The sequence below is a fragment of the Aegilops tauschii genome, chromosome 3 (genome assembly GCF_002575655.3).
Source record: "Aegilops tauschii subsp. strangulata cultivar AL8/78 chromosome 3, Aet v6.0, whole genome shotgun sequence".
Taxonomy (NCBI): Eukaryota; Viridiplantae; Streptophyta; class Magnoliopsida; order Poales; family Poaceae; genus Aegilops; species Aegilops tauschii.
In genome coordinates, this window is record NC_053037.3 from 71,331,297 (window position 1) to 71,347,850 (window position 16,554).

At 47.9% G+C, this 16,554-nt stretch overlaps 1 protein-coding gene across 1 annotated transcript; it reads right to left on the reverse strand.

Moving 5' to 3' along the window:
• Positions 1-11,013: 11,013 nt before the first annotated feature.
• On the reverse strand, positions 11,014-11,802 carry LOC109775290 (17.5 kDa class II heat shock protein). Its single transcript, XM_020334044.4, has one exon. The coding sequence runs from the start codon at positions 11,691-11,693 to the stop codon at positions 11,205-11,207; it is 489 nt and encodes a 162-aa protein (XP_020189633.1). The 5' UTR covers positions 11,694-11,802; the 3' UTR covers positions 11,014-11,204.
• Positions 11,803-16,554: the final 4,752 nt, after the last annotated feature.

The window sequence follows — 16,554 nt, forward strand, 5'->3', positions numbered from 1 at the left end:
GCTTGCACACTTTGTTAGCTCCCTTTGGATCGACAAAACCTTCCGGTTGCATCATATACAACTCTTCTTCCAGAAATCCATTCAGGAATGCAGTTTTGACATCCATTTGCCAAATTTCATAATCATAAAATGTGGCAATTGCTAACATGATTCGGACAGACTTAAGCATCGCTACAGGTGAGAAGGTCTCATCGTAGTCAATCCCTTGAACTTGTCGAAAACCTTTCGCAACAAGTCGAGCTTTATAGACAGTAACATTACCGTCAGCGTCAGTCTTCTTCTTGAAGATCCATTTATTTTCAATGGCTTGCCGATCATTGGGCAAGTCAACCAAAGTCCATACTTTGTTCTCATACATGGATCCCATCTCGGATTTCATGGCCTCAAGCCATTTTGCGGAATCTGGGCTCACCATTGCTTCTTCATAGTTCGTAGGTTCGTCATGGTCTAGTAACATAACCTCCAGAACAGGATTACCGTACCACTCTGGTGCGGATCTTAATCTGGTTGACCTACGAGGTTCAGTAATAACTTGATCTGAAGTTTCATGATCATTATCATTAACTTCCTCACTAATTGGTGTAGGTGTCGCAGAAACTGGTTTCTGTGATGAACTACTTTCCAATAAGGGAGCAGGTACAGTTACCTCATCAAGTTCTACTTTCCTCCCACTCACTTCTTTCGAGAGAAATTCCTTCTCTAGAAAGGATCCATTCTTAGCAACGAATGTCTTGCCTTCGGATCTGTGATAGAAGGTGTACCCAACAGTCTCCTTTGGGTATCCTATGAAGACATATTTCTCTGATTTAGGTTCGAGCTTATCAGGTTGAAGTTTCTTCACATAAGCATCGCAACCCCAAACTTTAAGATACGACAACTTTGGTTTCTTGCCAAACCATAGTTCATAAGGCGTCGTCTCAACGGATTTCGATGGTGTCCTATTTAGAGTGAATGCAGCCTTCTCTAAAGCATAACCCCAAAATGATAGCGGTAAATCAGTAAGAGACATCATAGATCGCACCATATCTAGTAAAGTACGATTACGACGTTCGGACACACCATTACGTTGTGGTGTTCCGGGTGGCGTGAGTTGCGAAACTATTCCGCATTGTTTCAAATGTAGGCCAAACTCGTAACTCAAATATTCTCCTCCACGATCTGATCGTAGAAACTTTATTTTCTTGTTACGATGATTTTCAACTTCGCTCTGAAATTCTTTGAACTTTTCAAATGTTTCAGACTTATGTTTCATTAAGTAGATATACCCATATCTGCTCAAATCATCTGTGAAGGTGAGAAAATAACGATATCCGCCACGAGCCTCAATATTCATCGGACCACATACATCTGTATGTATGATTTCCAACAAATCAGTTGCTCTCTCCATAGTTCCGAAGAACGGTGTTTTAGTCATCTTGTCCATGAGACACGGTTCGCAAGTACCAAGTGATTCATAATCAAGTGATTCCAAAAGTCCATCATTATGGAGTTTCTTCATGCGCTTTACACCGATATGACCTAAACGGTAGTGCCACAAATAAGTTGCACTATCATTATCAACTCTGCATCTTTTGGCTTTAATATTATGAATATGTGTATCACTACTATCGAGATTTAATAAAAATAGACCACTCTTCAAGGGTGCATGACCATAAAAGATATTATTCATATAAATAGAACAACCATTATTCTCTGATTTAAATGAATAACCGTCTCGCATCAAACAAGATCCAGATATAATGTTCATGCTTAACGCTGGCACCAAATAACAATTATTTAGGTCTAAAACTAATCCCGAAGGTAGATGTAGAGGTAGCGTGCCGATCGTGATCACATCGACTTTGGAACCATTTCCCACGCGCACCGTCACCTCGTCCTTAGCCAATCTTCGCTTAATCCGTAGCCCCTGTTTCGAGTTGCAAATTAGCAACAGAACCAGTATCAAATACCCAGGTGCTACTGCGAGCATTAGTAAGGTACACATCAATAACATGTATATCACATATACCTTTGTTAACCTTGCCATCCTTCTTATCCGCCAAATACTTGGGGCAGTTCCGCTTCCAGTGACCAGTCTGCTTGTAGTAGAAGCACTCAGTTTCAGGCTTAGGTCCAGACTTGGGTTTCTTCTCCTGAACAGCAACTTGCTTGCTGTTCTTCTTGAAGTTCCGCTTCTTCTTCCCTTTGCCCTTTTTCTTGAAACTAGTGGTCTTATTGACCATCAACACTTGATGCTCCTTTTTGATTTCTACCTCCGCTGCCTTTAGCATTGCGAAGAGCTCGGGAATTGTCTTATTCATCCCTTGCATGTTATAGTTCATCACGAAGCTCTTGTAGCTTGGTGGCAGTGATTGAAGAATTCTGTCAATGACGCTATCATCCGGAAGATTAACTCCCAGTTGAATCAAGTGATTATTATACCCAGACATTTTGAGTATATTCTCACTGACAGAACTATTCTCTTCCATCTTGCAGCTGTAGAACTTATTAGAGACTTCATATCTCTCAATCCAGGCATTTGCTTGAAATATTAACTTCAACTCCTCGAACATCTCATATGCTCCATGACGTTCAAAACGTCGTTGAAGACCCGGTTCTAAGCCGTAAAGCATGGCACACTGAACTATCGAGTAGTCATTAGCTTTGCTCTGCCAGACGTTCATAACTTCTGGTGTTGCTGTTGCAGGAGGCCTGGCACCCAGCGGTGCTTCCAGGACGTAATTCTTCTGTGCAGCAATGAGGATAATCCTCAAGTTACGGACCCAGTCCGTGTAATTGCTACCATCATCTTTCAACTTTGCTTTCTCAAGGAACGCATTAAAATTCAACGGAACAACAGCACGGGCCATTTATCTACAATTAACATAGACAAGCAAGATACTATCAGGTACTAAGTTCATGATAAATTCAAGTTCAATTAATCATATTACTTTAAGAACCCCCACTTAGATAGACATCCCTCTAATCCTCTAAGTGATCACGTGATCCATATCAACTAAACCATGTCCGATCATCACATGAGATGGAGTAGTTTCAATGGTGAACATCACTATGTTGATCATATCTACTATATGATTCACGCTCGACCTTTCGGTCTCCGTGTTCCGAGGCCATATCTGCATATGCTAGGCTCGTCAAGTTTAACCTGAGTATTCCGCGTGTGCAACTGTTTTGCACCCGTTGTATTTGAACGTAGAGCCTAACACACCCGATCATCACGTGGTGTCTCAGCACGAAGAACTTTCGCAACGGTGCATGCTCAGGGAGAACACTTTTATCTTGAAATTTTAGTGAGAGATCATCTTATAATGCTACCGTCAATCAAAGCAAGATAAGATGCATAAAAGATAAACATCACATGCAATCAATATAACTGATATGATATGGCCATCATCATCTTGTGCTTGTGATCTCCATCTCCGAAGCACCGTCATGATCACCATCGTCACCGGCGCGACACCTTGATCTCCATCGTAGCATCATTGTCGTCTCGCCAACTATTGCTTTTACGACTATCGCTACCGCTTAGTGATAAAGTAAAACAATTACATGGCGATTGCATTGCATACAATAAAGCGACAACCATATGGCTCCTGCCAGTTGCCGATAACTCGGTTACAAAACATGATCATCTCATACAATAAAATATAGCATCATGTCTTGACCATATCACATCACAACATGCCCTGCAAAAACAAGTTAGACGTCCTCTACTTTGTTGTTGCAAGTTTTACATGGCTGCTACGGGCTTAGCAAGAACCGTTCTTACCTACGCATCAAAACTACAACGATAGTTTGTCAAGTTGGTGCTGTTTTAACCTTCGCAAGGACCGGGCGTAGCCACACTCGGTTCAACTAAAGTGAGAGAGACAGACACCCGCCAGTCACCTTTAAGCAACGAGTGCTCGCAACGGTGAAACCAGTCTCGCGTAAGCGTACGCGTAATGTCGGTCCAGGCCGCTTCATCTCACAATACCACTGAACCAAAGTATGACATGCTGGTCAGCAGTATGACTTATATCGCCCACAACTCACTTGTGTTCTACTCGTGCATAACATCAACGCATAAGACCTGGCTCGGATGCCACTGTTGGGGAACGTAGTAATTTCAAAAAAATTCCTACGCACACGCAAGATCATGGTGATGCATAGCAACGAGAGGGGAGAGTGTTGTCTACGTACCCTCGTAGACCGAAAGTGGAAGCGTTAACACAACGCGGTTGATGTAGTCGTACGTCTTCACGATCCGACCGATCAAGTACCGAACGCACGGCACCTCCGAGTTCAGCACACGTTCAGCTCGATGACGTCCCTCGAACTCCGATCCAGCCGAGTGTTGAGGGAGAGTTTTGTCAGCACGACGGCATGGTGACGATGATGATGTTCTACCGACGCAGGGCTTCGCCTAAGCACCGCTACGATATTATCGAGGTGTAATATGGTGGAGGGGGGCACCGCACACGGCTAAAAGATTGTTGATCAATTGTGTGTTGAGAGGTGCCCCCCTGCCCCCGTATATAAAGGAGCAAGGGGGAGGCCGCCGGCCAAGGGAGGAGAGGTGCTCCAGGAGGAGTCCTACTCCTACCGGGAGTAGGACTCCCCCCTTTCCATGTTGGACTAGGAGAGGAAGGGGGAAAAGGTGGAGGGGAGGAAGGAAGGGGCGCCGCCCCCCTCTCCTTGTCCTATTCGGACTGGGGGGGAGGGGCGCGCGGCCCTGCCCTGGCCTCCTCTCCTCTCTTCCACCTAGGCCCAATAAGGCCCATTAAGTTACCGGGGGGTTCCGGTAACCTCCGGGTACTCCGGAAAAATCCCGATTTCACCCGAAACACTTCCGATGGCCAAACATAGGCTTCCAGTATATCAATCTTTATGTCTCGACCATTTCGAGACTCCTCGTCATGTCCGTGATCACATCCGGGACTCTGAACTACCTTCGGTACATCAAAACATATAAACTCATAATATAACTGTCATCATATCTTAAGCGTGCGGACCCTACGGGTTCGAGAACTATGTAGACATGACCGAGACACCTCTCCGGTCAATAACCAATAGCGGAACCTGGATGCTCATATTGGTTCCCACATATTCTACGAAGATCTTTATCGGTCAGACCGCATAACAACATACGTTGTTCCCTTTGTCATCGGTATGTTACTTGCCCGAGATTCGATCGTCGGTATCTCGATACCTAGTTTAATCTCGTTACCGGCAAGTCTCTTTACTCGTTCCGTAATACATCATCCCGCAACTAACTCATTAGTTACAATGCTTGCAAGGCTTATAGTGATGTGTATCACTGAGTGGGCCCAGAAATACCTCTCCGACAATCGGAGTGACAAATCCTAATCTCGAAATACGCCAACCCAACAAGTACCTTTGAAGACACCTGTAGAGCACCTTTATAATCACCCAGTTACGTTGTGACGTTTGGTAGCACACAAAGTGTTCCTCCGGTAAACGGGAGTTGCATAATCTCATAGTCATAGGAACATGTATAAGTCATGAAGAAAGTAATAGCAACATACTAAACGATCGAGTGCTAAGCTAACGGAATGGGTCAAGTCAATCACATCATTCTCCTAATGATGTGATCCCGTTAATCAAATGACAACTCATGTATATGGCTAGGAAACATAACCATCTTTGATCAACGAGCTAGTCAAGTAGAGGCATACTAGTGACACTCTGTTTGTCTATGTATTCACACATGTATTATGTTTCCGGTTAATACAATTCTAGCATGAATAATAAACATTTATCATGATATAAGGAAATAAATAATAACTTTATTATTGCCTCTAGGGCATATTTCCTTCACCCACTAGTTCAAAGATCCAATCGACACAACTTAGTCGACTCAAGATACAAGTTTGCTCAGTGGCAAATCAAAAACACCCAGTGGGTGTACAAATGCGAAACGCAGACAGATGAAAAGATTTTTCAAAGGAAGTTTTCAGGTAGCATATCCTAACAGAACAAGTGGCAAGCTAAAGAGTCAGTCGGTGATCAACCAACCTGGACGTTGCTCTGAAGGGCTGAGCTGGCGTCGTAAGCCGCTTGGCTGGCTTCCCGGGCCATCTTCATCTGCTCCATCATGATGCCCGCCTGGCATATGGCTTCCTTGGCAGCACCCACTTGGTCCTCTGGGACGTGATGTGCGGTAAAGAGCGAAGATGGATTGGCTGGAGTCTGAGCAGTCGGCGCCGAAGGCTAAGCACTCGTCAGTGGTACGATGAAAGTTACAGAAGTCCGATTGGCATTGCCACCTTCCTGGATCGCTGTTTCGGTCGCCGACGCAGACTAAGGTGTCTTTCCAGCTGACGCCTTCCTGTTTCTTCTCCCCTGGGACCTCAGTGGCACGTCTTCGTCATCATCTGGAAGATCAATGACATGGGGAGGAGCTGAAAAAGAATCAATTGCCAGAAATTCAATCGACCAATGAAACGACCGAGTAAATAAGGACAAGATTATGAGAATCGTACCTGGATTGGAGGTGACGGCATCTTCCATTTCTTTGTCTTCATTCTTGTAAGCGGAAGTCTCGGAGGTAGCAGCACTGCAAATTTCAAGATTCAGTCGGTCATGTCTATAACAGTGAGTCGACCAAGACCCAGTTCGTACTAAACAAGGAATTCAAGTCCAACTATTACCCGGAAGCAGTGGGAATGGTCACTTTGATCTTGGGCAAGGCTTTCTGCGGTTTTGATGGCGCAGCTTTCGGTTGCTTCGGTGCCTTTTCAGTCGGCGCTGCAGAAGACGTCCGAGGGCGCTTTGACGACTGCCCGGTTTGCGCGGTCGCTTTGCCGCGGACGCTTGCCGGACCGTGAGTGAGCTTGAATCGCCTTTCCCTACGGGGAGGTGAGTCGACCTCTTCTTCATCACTCGGGTCGTCGCTCTCCTCGTCCTCTTCACCATCAGAATGCCACTCACCGCTCTCGCCTCCACTCGCCTCCCCCTTCGGGTCCTGCTCCTGCTCTCCGTTGGGATCGAATACATCTCAGTAAGAGCCTAGAAGACAACAAGCAAGACAAAAATTCAGTCGGTTGACTACAAGCAGCTACATGATAAATCAAGATAACACTCGGCAATTCAGAGTTGGACCTTGTCTGTTTCATACGAATTGTCGAGTGGAGGGACTCTCCTGGCCCCCCTGGGGTTATCTTTGTTGCCAGTGATACCCTTCAACCACTTCTTCACCGTATCCTCGTCGACCTCTTCTGGGTGGATCCGAGTGGAATCATCAATGCCCGAATACATCCACATCGGATGGTCACGAGCTTGAAGCAGCTGAATACGGCGTCTGAGGAAGACCTCCAACAGATCCATGGCGGTCACGCCATCACGGATGAGCTGGACCACTCGCTCAACCAGCACCTTCACCTCCGCTTTCTCCCCCGAGGTCACTTTCAAGGCGGAGGGCTTCTCTACTCGAGCCATGGAAAAGGGGGGAAGTCCCGTCGACTGACTTGGAGTCGGCTGGTCTTTGCAGTAAAACCAGGTCGACTGCCACCCTCGGACTGACTCGGGAAGGATTATGGCTGGGAAAGAGCTCTTACCCCTCATTTGAATCCCAAGACCCCCACACATCTGGATCACTTTTGTTTTCTCATCACTCGGATTAGCTTTTTTGACCGACTGAGAGCGACACGTGAAAATGTGCTTAAAGAGGCCCCAGTGTGGTCGACAACCCAAGAAATTCTCGCACATAGACAAGAAAGCGGCAAGATACACGATGGTGTTGGGGGAAAAGTGAAGAAGTTGTGCTCCAAAGAAGTTCAGGAAAGCTCGGAAAAAAGGATGAGGAGGCAAAGAAAACCCGCGGTCGGCGTGAGTGGCAAGGAGGACGCACTCACCCTCCTGCAGTCGGGGCTCAGTCTCGTCCTCCGGGAGCCGCGCGGATCCGTGGGGGATCAATCCCTCCTCGGCCAGATCGTCGATGTCGTCCTGACGAATCGTCGACCGGATCCAATCACCCTGGATCCAGCCGCGCGACAGACCGGACCTTGACGAAGATCCGCCCCGGCTGGACTTCTTCCCCTTCGCCTTCACCGTCGCCTTCTTCGCGCGCTCCAAAGCCACCATCTTCTCCTTCCCCATCGCAGCGGACGGAGCTCGAACAGAGCGGCGGCGCCGGGGCGGGAGCAGATGCGATGGAGAAAACGGAGAAGGAAGAGGAAGAATGGGAACGCACTGTTCAAAAACCCCAGTCCGACGCCTTATATGAGGTTGCTTCTGGGTGACTGACCTGTGGACCCGGGCGATCCTATCAAATCCCGCAACAGTCGCGCGCGCGATACATGGCGAAAAAGGTGGCGCGAAAAATAGGCGGCCCTGCCTAATCCAACCCGATTACTGCGGCCTCCTCCGCCCCGCGCGCTTCCCAAAATTCGAATCCCGCGAGATCCGTGGGCAACACAGCAACCTATCAGATGGAAGATTTTTCTCCATATCAATGCTCGAAGCTTTTCAGTAAAAGTTCACTCGACAAAACCAAGAATGGATCAAGGCGACTGAAAAAGAAGTTGATGTCACCGTGTTGATTCGTCGATCCCAACAAGACACTTCCGAAGCGTGAAAATTGAATCGGAAGTATTTTCAACTCCTTCTCCACTCAAACCCGAACCATTCGGGGGCTAATGATGAAGCTATGTACCTAGGGTAGGGTTATAGGCCTGACCTAGACACCCTCCCCAAGGACATCACCCTAAAGTCAGAAGCATTCGAAGGGTACCATCATCCACTCGACCAGAAACATTCCACTCGGAAGAATTACTGCCACTCGACCGTAACAGAAACCACTCGACATATAGAAGATCTAAAGTCACTCTGCACAGCAACGGTCGGGCGTTTACTCATAGACTTAATGATCATTTATAGCACTTTATTACGGACGTCACCTGTAACGCTCCTTCTTTATGTACATTGAACTTCCTTGTAACGTGGGTTGGCTGGGGTCCTGGCGCACTCTATATAAACCATCCCCTCCACCAGCACAAGGGTTCGCACCCCCGGTAACACACACACGCATAATCCAGTCGACCGCCTCCGGGCACCGAGACGTAGGGCTATTACTTCCTCCGCGAAGGGCCTGAACTCGTAAAACTCATGTGTACAACTTCGCCATAGCTAGGATCTTGCCTCTTCATACCTACCCCCCATTCTACTTTCAGTCTTAGATCCACGACATGGGGTGCTCAGCCCAAAGAAAGGAAAAGAACAACACGGCAAAACTCTCCTAGCCTTGAGAAGCAACTCGAACACAATGAAGACAACCAGCATCCAACTCCACTGCCGGGGATGCCGCGAGCGAGCAAGACGATGCCTTCAAGAAGGGGAACGACGTTCCCCTGATGCTCGAAGAGGGCCTAAGACGGAGACCATAGTAGCGCCTCCAAGAAGGGGATGACACCCGCGGGTGTCGCCGCTACCAGCACCGGCAAGCCGAGCAGAGATTTCGCCCTGGTCTTTGTTTGAGGAATCCCAAGCCACCGGGGCGGAGAGGAGGAAGTCGAAACACATGCCGAAGTCGCCAATCACAGGGAGGGGAGCAACGCCCGTCGCCAAAGCCAACATCGGACGTCACCGAGAGAGCGAGCTACAAATCCGGCAGGAGCAAGAGCGATATGAAGAGTTGAGTTGGGTTGGGCGACCAGGCGGAGAGGAAATCAACGGCGAAGGCGAAGGGGATGCGACAGTGGCCGGCAACGCAGATGGCCTAGGATCCGGGGAGGAGCACAGATCCGGGCCACCGGGGCCAAAACCACCGGGACCCCGGCAAGCCCAAGAAGCTGGAAGAGGAACATAGCTCCCGGAGCATGTCGGGTCCAGAGCCGTGCCGGCGTGGACCCCGGCCAGCCAGGAACACAAGAAGGGGACGCGGGTTCATGGCTGCCAGGGGTCAAAGCCACACACTCGCGAAGGGCAGAGGACCGCCATGGAGAACAACACACCTGCCGCGCAATCCGGCCGTCACACTTCGACGGATGCCACGTCGCTGCCATCAAAGGAGCTCAGGGGGGTGGGGCACCGCGGCTAGAGGGCGGCGCAGACTAGCTAGCGAGGAGCAGCCCACGCAGGGAACCGCAGCCACGCGCGTCTAGAAGAGGGCCGCGCCAAGAGCGAGCTTGAAGCCACGCGCGGGGGCCTAGAGTCGCGCCGAGGGGCAGCCGGCGAGGAGAGGCCGGATCCAGCCTCGCAGCACGGCCAGGGCAGGACGCAGCCCACGCCAGAACAGCCGGAGGCAGCGGACTGGGGAGCCGCGGGGCGGGGTGAGGTGGGACGGGGCGGGGTGGGTCAGAGCGGGATGGTGGCGAGGAAGCATGCGAGGGGCCAGATCCGCCTCGCCGCCGCCATCCTAGGACCGCAACGGCTTCGCCGGCCGTCCCTCCGGTGGCGGCGATGCAGGGAAGGGCGACTAGGGCGGATTGTAGCGGCGGCGGCTGGGGTTTCCCCTGTGTCACCAGAGGCTGGCAGGGGGAGGGGTGGGGGTGATACTAGATTTCAGATGGACTATCATATACGGATGTATATAGACATATTTTAGGGTGTAGATTCACTCATTTTGCTTCATATATAGTTATTAATTAAAATATTTAAAAAGACCATTTTGCACCGTATGTAGTTATTAATTGAAATATTTAGGAACCGAGGGAGTAGATTACACAAAATGTAGCCAAGAGTAATATGAAAAATGTAGGCAAGAGATTTCACATGTTTCATTCAGGCAAAACAGAATAACATTTCTGAATTCTCAATTCTAACCGGAATTTCCTCTTTCTATCTTCCCAAAAGCCAGACATTTGTCAAGATGAAAATGCCAAGACATCCAGGATTTTTCTCCTTGGTGATAAAAGCACTTCGGAACTAGTTCGTTTTGCACCTAATTTTGCTATTCCAAATGTCCTAGTCTTATCCAGTTTTCTGATAAGCTACAAACGCAGTTTCCTGAATTTTCAGAACATGGCCCTCTCAGAACTTCAACGAACATCTTGGATTTTTCAATAGAAAATGTGACCAAGAGATTAGCTTGTTTTATTCAGGCGAAGCCGAGAACATCCCCATTTCCATTAACGAAACATCAAACCATCACCAGTGGCACGGCACACGCCCTCTAGCAGACCAAACCAAAAGACAGACAGACCATCGCTCATCACAGGAAACTCGCTACTCTCTGCTTCGATTCGACGCGCACACGATACATCTCAGGCGACCTGGACCTGGATGGTCTTGGGCTTCTTGGTTTCGGGCGGCGGCAGCTTCTCCAAGGAGACGGTGAGCACGCCGTCGCGGCACACGGCGGAGATCTTCTCCATGTCGGCGTTCTCGGGGAGCACGAACTTGCGCATCATCTTGCCCATGCGGCGCTCCATCCGCAGGTACTTGGCGTCCTCCTTCTCCTCCCTCCGCCGCTCGCCGCTGATCACCAACACCCGCTCGTCCTCCACCTGCACCTTGATGTCGCCGGACCCCAGCCCCGGCATGTCCACCACGAACGCGTACGCGCCCGGCAGCTCCTTCACGTCGGCCGGGGTGGCCGCCATGGCGCGCGCGTCGCGGACGTAGGCGCGCGTCGGGCCCTGCTTCTCGCCGGCGGCATTGCCGGGTCCGCCGGCCTCGCCGTCCGGGACGTCCAGCAGGTGCTGCAGCGCCGTCATCAGCGGGGTCTCCAGTCCGAACATCCTGCCCTCCATCCTCGCTCGGTGATTGTGATTGATCTCCACGGGTTGGATTGCTTGTTGAATTTTGTGGAATGCTTTGGTGGGGATGCGGTGGCGAGGAGGAGGGAGTTTATGTAGGTCGCCGGAGGCGGGGAGTCTGGAAGGTGATGGAAGCTTCTGAAATGTGGTGGAACGAGCGCTGTGCGGCAGGGAGTACTACCGCCGTGGATGGAGAAAGTTCTAGAGCGGTAGCTTTTGGCCCCACATGTCATTTGGGGGCCAGGCATGACGAGAAATTTTTTCCCCAACTACGATACTTACGGAGAGGTACTTAAAATTTTGAACGTGTTAGTACTATATAATTCCAAAGTTAAATGCAGACTCGTGTAAACAGTAAATTACTGCCATTAACATTACGCGGTGGATGCGATCAAGGCTCCTTTGATTCAAAGGAATTTCATAGAATATTTGGAGGGTCAGAATTCTTAGAAATTCCTACATTGATCATTTGATTCATAGGATTGAATCCTATAGAAATTTTTCCTATGAAATCATATGTACTAGTACATTTCATTGAACATCCAGCATCTACTCTAACCTCCCTCTTCACTTCCTTTATTTTTTCTGTGGCATTAAAAACTTTATGCTAATCCCATGGGATTATGGGATTAAAGTGGACATGCCACTCTAACCCTTTATTTTTCCTATTTCCGCGTTTCGAGAATCTTATGAATCAAAGAGAACCTCAATTTTGATGTCGCCACGATAGTAGAGTGCAAAGACTTGATATGGGATTTTGCAAAAGTTCAGTTCACACATTGCTTCAGAGAAGCAAATGCTGCAGCAGATGGCTTAGCTAAACATTGCCATAATTATATACCCTAGCTTTTGGGATGTTTTTATCCCAGATTTTATTTCCAACCTTCTATCTATTACTCCTTCTGTCCCATAATATAAGAGCATTTTTAGAGCGTTTTTGACACTACATTAATGTAAAAATGCTCTTATATTATGGGACGGAGGGAGTACATGAGAAATAAAGTAGCAAAACAATAAAATCCAAAAAAACAACACTTGGCAATGTGACCTCCGTCCTAGCCTAGTCTATATGAAAGAAATATACAAATATGAGTGCTGCAAATAACTTTTCTGAGCCCCAAACCTTTATGATACGGACCATCGTGAATGTCTTTTCTTGGCAAATTTTTAAAAGCAGTTAGAGCATATGCTGATGTTAATTAAAAAACTCTCATTTATTTTGATTTTCTTTGGATTTTGTTGTTCACGCCTGTTTGAATTTTGACTATCTTTGTAACATATTGCACAATATTTTGCCATATTTACCTTACTTGAGGTGCTCAATTTCTTAGCCATACTTTGGCTTGTCTTAGGGAATTTTGCTACAGTTTTTGTATCTGTGATATGTGAGACTTACTGCTAACAAAAAAGAATTCTTGCCTTAGTTGTGGCAAGAACTAAACACACGTCTTATTTGATCAAACTTGTCTAAGTTGATATGTGACAAAGTGTGGCAATTTGTAGCTTGGAACCCAACAACCCCGAAGTTTGAGCTTGGAGCATAAAAATTCATGTCTTTAAAATTTGTACTTTTCTACCCCTTTGCTTTTAATTGTGTTTAGCGTTTCAGGCTTTATCATCAATTGTACTGTCAAATAATTGTTATCGACCAACTAATAGGTGCGCTCAGCTCGACTACCACAAGCGTCTGCCATGTGTCCTTATGATTTTTTGAAAGGAAAATATATTAATATCGCAAAGATGTCAATTACACCTAGCCTCTGCACCTACAATATGTCACAAGACGTCTAGAATGCACACAACCAAAGAAGAAAAACAAAAAAAGAAAGAAAAAAACAAAGGTCCCGCCGCAGCGATCAACTCCTCTCAGCAATAGCACACCAACCACTACCAAATACAACACCCGGAAAACATAAGAAGTCTCGAAAAGCAATGCCTTCAAGAAGGAAACAGTGCACAAGCGCCGTCATTGCCCGATCCAAAATCTTAGGTTTTCACTTTGAAGGAAGTCCGAGCTCTTAAAACAATTTCTTCAGTAAGGCAATTGCCAGGCACAACCAATGAAAGTCAGACTTTAGGCTTTCATCCTGAAAGTCACGACTTGACACCCAAAGAGCACCATCAAAAATGAAATCCTGCAATGTTGTCGCCCCTACTTATCAGTACTGCTTCTGAGAGTTATCAAACACCTGGCTAACTTCATCGCCACCAAGGCTCTGTCCGACTCCTCCGATCTCAGCCACCATGACCTTTTCCATCGACGTCTATTCCATGAAAATCGAGAGGCCGACATGTCCCATGGAATCAACAAACTCTAGAGCTTCGCGTTGCGCCCTCCTGTCCGATCCAGTTCTCCTGGGCAAGATCACCGTCAACAGTTCCGGAACCCGTCGATGACCAGATCAAGGAGAGACGATCATGCCGAACGTTGACCTGCTGCGAGCAGAGCACAATGACTGCCACCTTTATTCACGATAGCAGGCCCCACGCCACCCCGAACCAGCCTGCCGCCGCCTGGCCGGCCACCATCGGCACCACCACGGTGCCTACCCGGCGCCGTCAGGCCCCCAACTGTGCCACCGTAGCCGACCTCAGATCTGGACGATAACCGAGATCAACGACCATCACCTCCACCCGCATCTGGCAGTGAGCAGCTGGCACGCCGGATGCCCGCGCGATACGCCGGAGCCAAGCCCGACAATTGCATCATCGCAACACGGTGCCTGCGCACGGATCAAAGCATGCCGACCAGATCCGCCGTGGTGGACAGCCGCCCGTGCCCATCGCGTCCACAAGAGCACCCGCGTGAGACTGGCCGGCGGACCAAATCGCTCGAGGAGCCGCCGCCGACGTCGCTCGGGATGAAGGTATGACGGTGTGAGGAGAAAACCCCGCCCGCCGCCACCATCCCGGAGTGTGGCATGGCTTCGCCGGCCGGCTCTCCGTGGCGGCGTGGCGCGAGGCAGAGGAGGCGGGGACGGGCGGAGGCGGCCGATGTTTTCCCCCGAGTCGCCAGATGCGGGCGAAGCGGGGGCGACGGCTGGGTTTTCCGCCTCGTACGTCTAAATGATGTCGCTGGATCTTCCTCGTGTTCTTATGATGGTGAAAGATAAAGAAATCCATTGATATTTTCTAAGTTTCTCACCAAGTTGTCTTTGTCCTTATAATTTTCATTTGTTTCCCTCTGCTCTGACAAGTATCTTTGGCTCCGGGATGTAGTGCACCCTATACGGGAAAAATAATAATTTTGGAAAATTCAAAAAATTATCAAAATTCTTAGAAAACAAACTTAACATTCAGTTGTATTCCCTCCGTCCGTCTCTCAAATGGATGTATCTAGCATCAACTTATCTAACATCAAGTTAGTTGATGCTAGATACATCCATTTGAGTAACAAACTTGGACAAGCTCTAACTTGATGCTAGATACATTCATTTTAGGAACAAACTTGAACAAGTTTTTTTGGACGGAGGGAGTATTTGTCTATATAATAAAAATTGCCAAGGAATGACTTTCATGCTATTTTGGGTGGAAAAAGTCAACACTATATACCTCGATCAATCAAATTTGGAGATTCTCACATGTTTCATCAGCCAAAGCAGAATAACATTTCTGAATTCTCAATTCTAACTGGAATTTCCTTCTTTTTTTATCTTACCAAAAGGCAGACATCATGAAAAAAATAAAGTAGCAAAACAATTAAAATCCAAAAAACACTTGGCAATATGACCTCCGTCCTAGCCTAGTCTATATGAAAGAAAAATACAAACATGAGTGCTGCAAATAACTTTTCTGAGCCCCAAATCTTTATGATACAGACCATCATGAATGTCTTTTCTCGGCAAATTTTTCGAAGCTTTCTCGTTAAAATTTTCCAAGCAGTTAGAGCAGATGCTGATGTTCATTAAAAGACTCTCATTTATTTCAATTTTCTTTGGATTTTGTTGTTCAGGCCTGTTTGAATTTTTTTTTACGAGGGTAAAGGGAGTTTTATTGCAAAGTTATAGAGTTACAGTCGAGAGGCCACAAGTCCTCGATATAAGGTGGAACTGAACGAAGCCAAACAGCAGTGGCTCGCTCCGTTCGGCTGTAGCATGCCAAACAATCGGCAACTCTATTCTGAGAACAACTAATTTTTTGAGGTACAAACTCTCTACTACCAGCTAAATGTTTAATCTCCAAGACTAACTGGCCGTAAGCTGACCGCCGCAGAGCATTTGTTGACAGGCAAGATAATGCTTCCAGGGAATCCGATTGCAACAACACCGGTGAGTTTGAGTGCTGTATGGCAAGAGCCATACCTTGCATCATTGCATGTAATTCTGCCTCAAGTGGCTCGTTGCAATGGAAAATATATCTGTATGCCGCAAATAAGATCATACCCTCACTGTTCCTGAGAACACACCCGGCCGCCGCGGAGCCATCCTCTAGGTCGAACGAACCATCAATGGACAGGGCCACCGTACCCCTCGCCGGAGGCGGCCAGGGCACAGCCACCTTTTGGCGCGACACCACCTGTGGCACCGAGGGCATTTTCCCTTTGATAATGTCCTCAACTGAAAACTTGCCCGCAAGGCTGATGGATTTATAGTAACTATCCAAAAACTCAACCGATGCAGGCACGGGTGGCGCTTCCTTGCCGTGATAACAGTCATTGCGTATCTGCCATATCCGCCAAATCAGCAAAATAACCATATCTCCGACCATCTCTGAACAGGAATTAAGAAGGAGCATTAGCCATTCCTTCCCAGCATCAATGAGGAGATCGTCATCTGGAAGAGGCCATCTCCTACGCATGTTGATCCACAAGATTTTTTCCTAAGTGCAGGCGATCAAGGCATGAAAAGTAGATTCC

What these genes read in the sequence shown, in the direction of transcription:
- LOC109775290 (XM_020334044.4), bottom strand. Translation starts at nt 11,693, where the DNA reads ATGGAGGGCAGGATGTTCGGACTGGAGACCCCGCTGATGACGGCGCTG.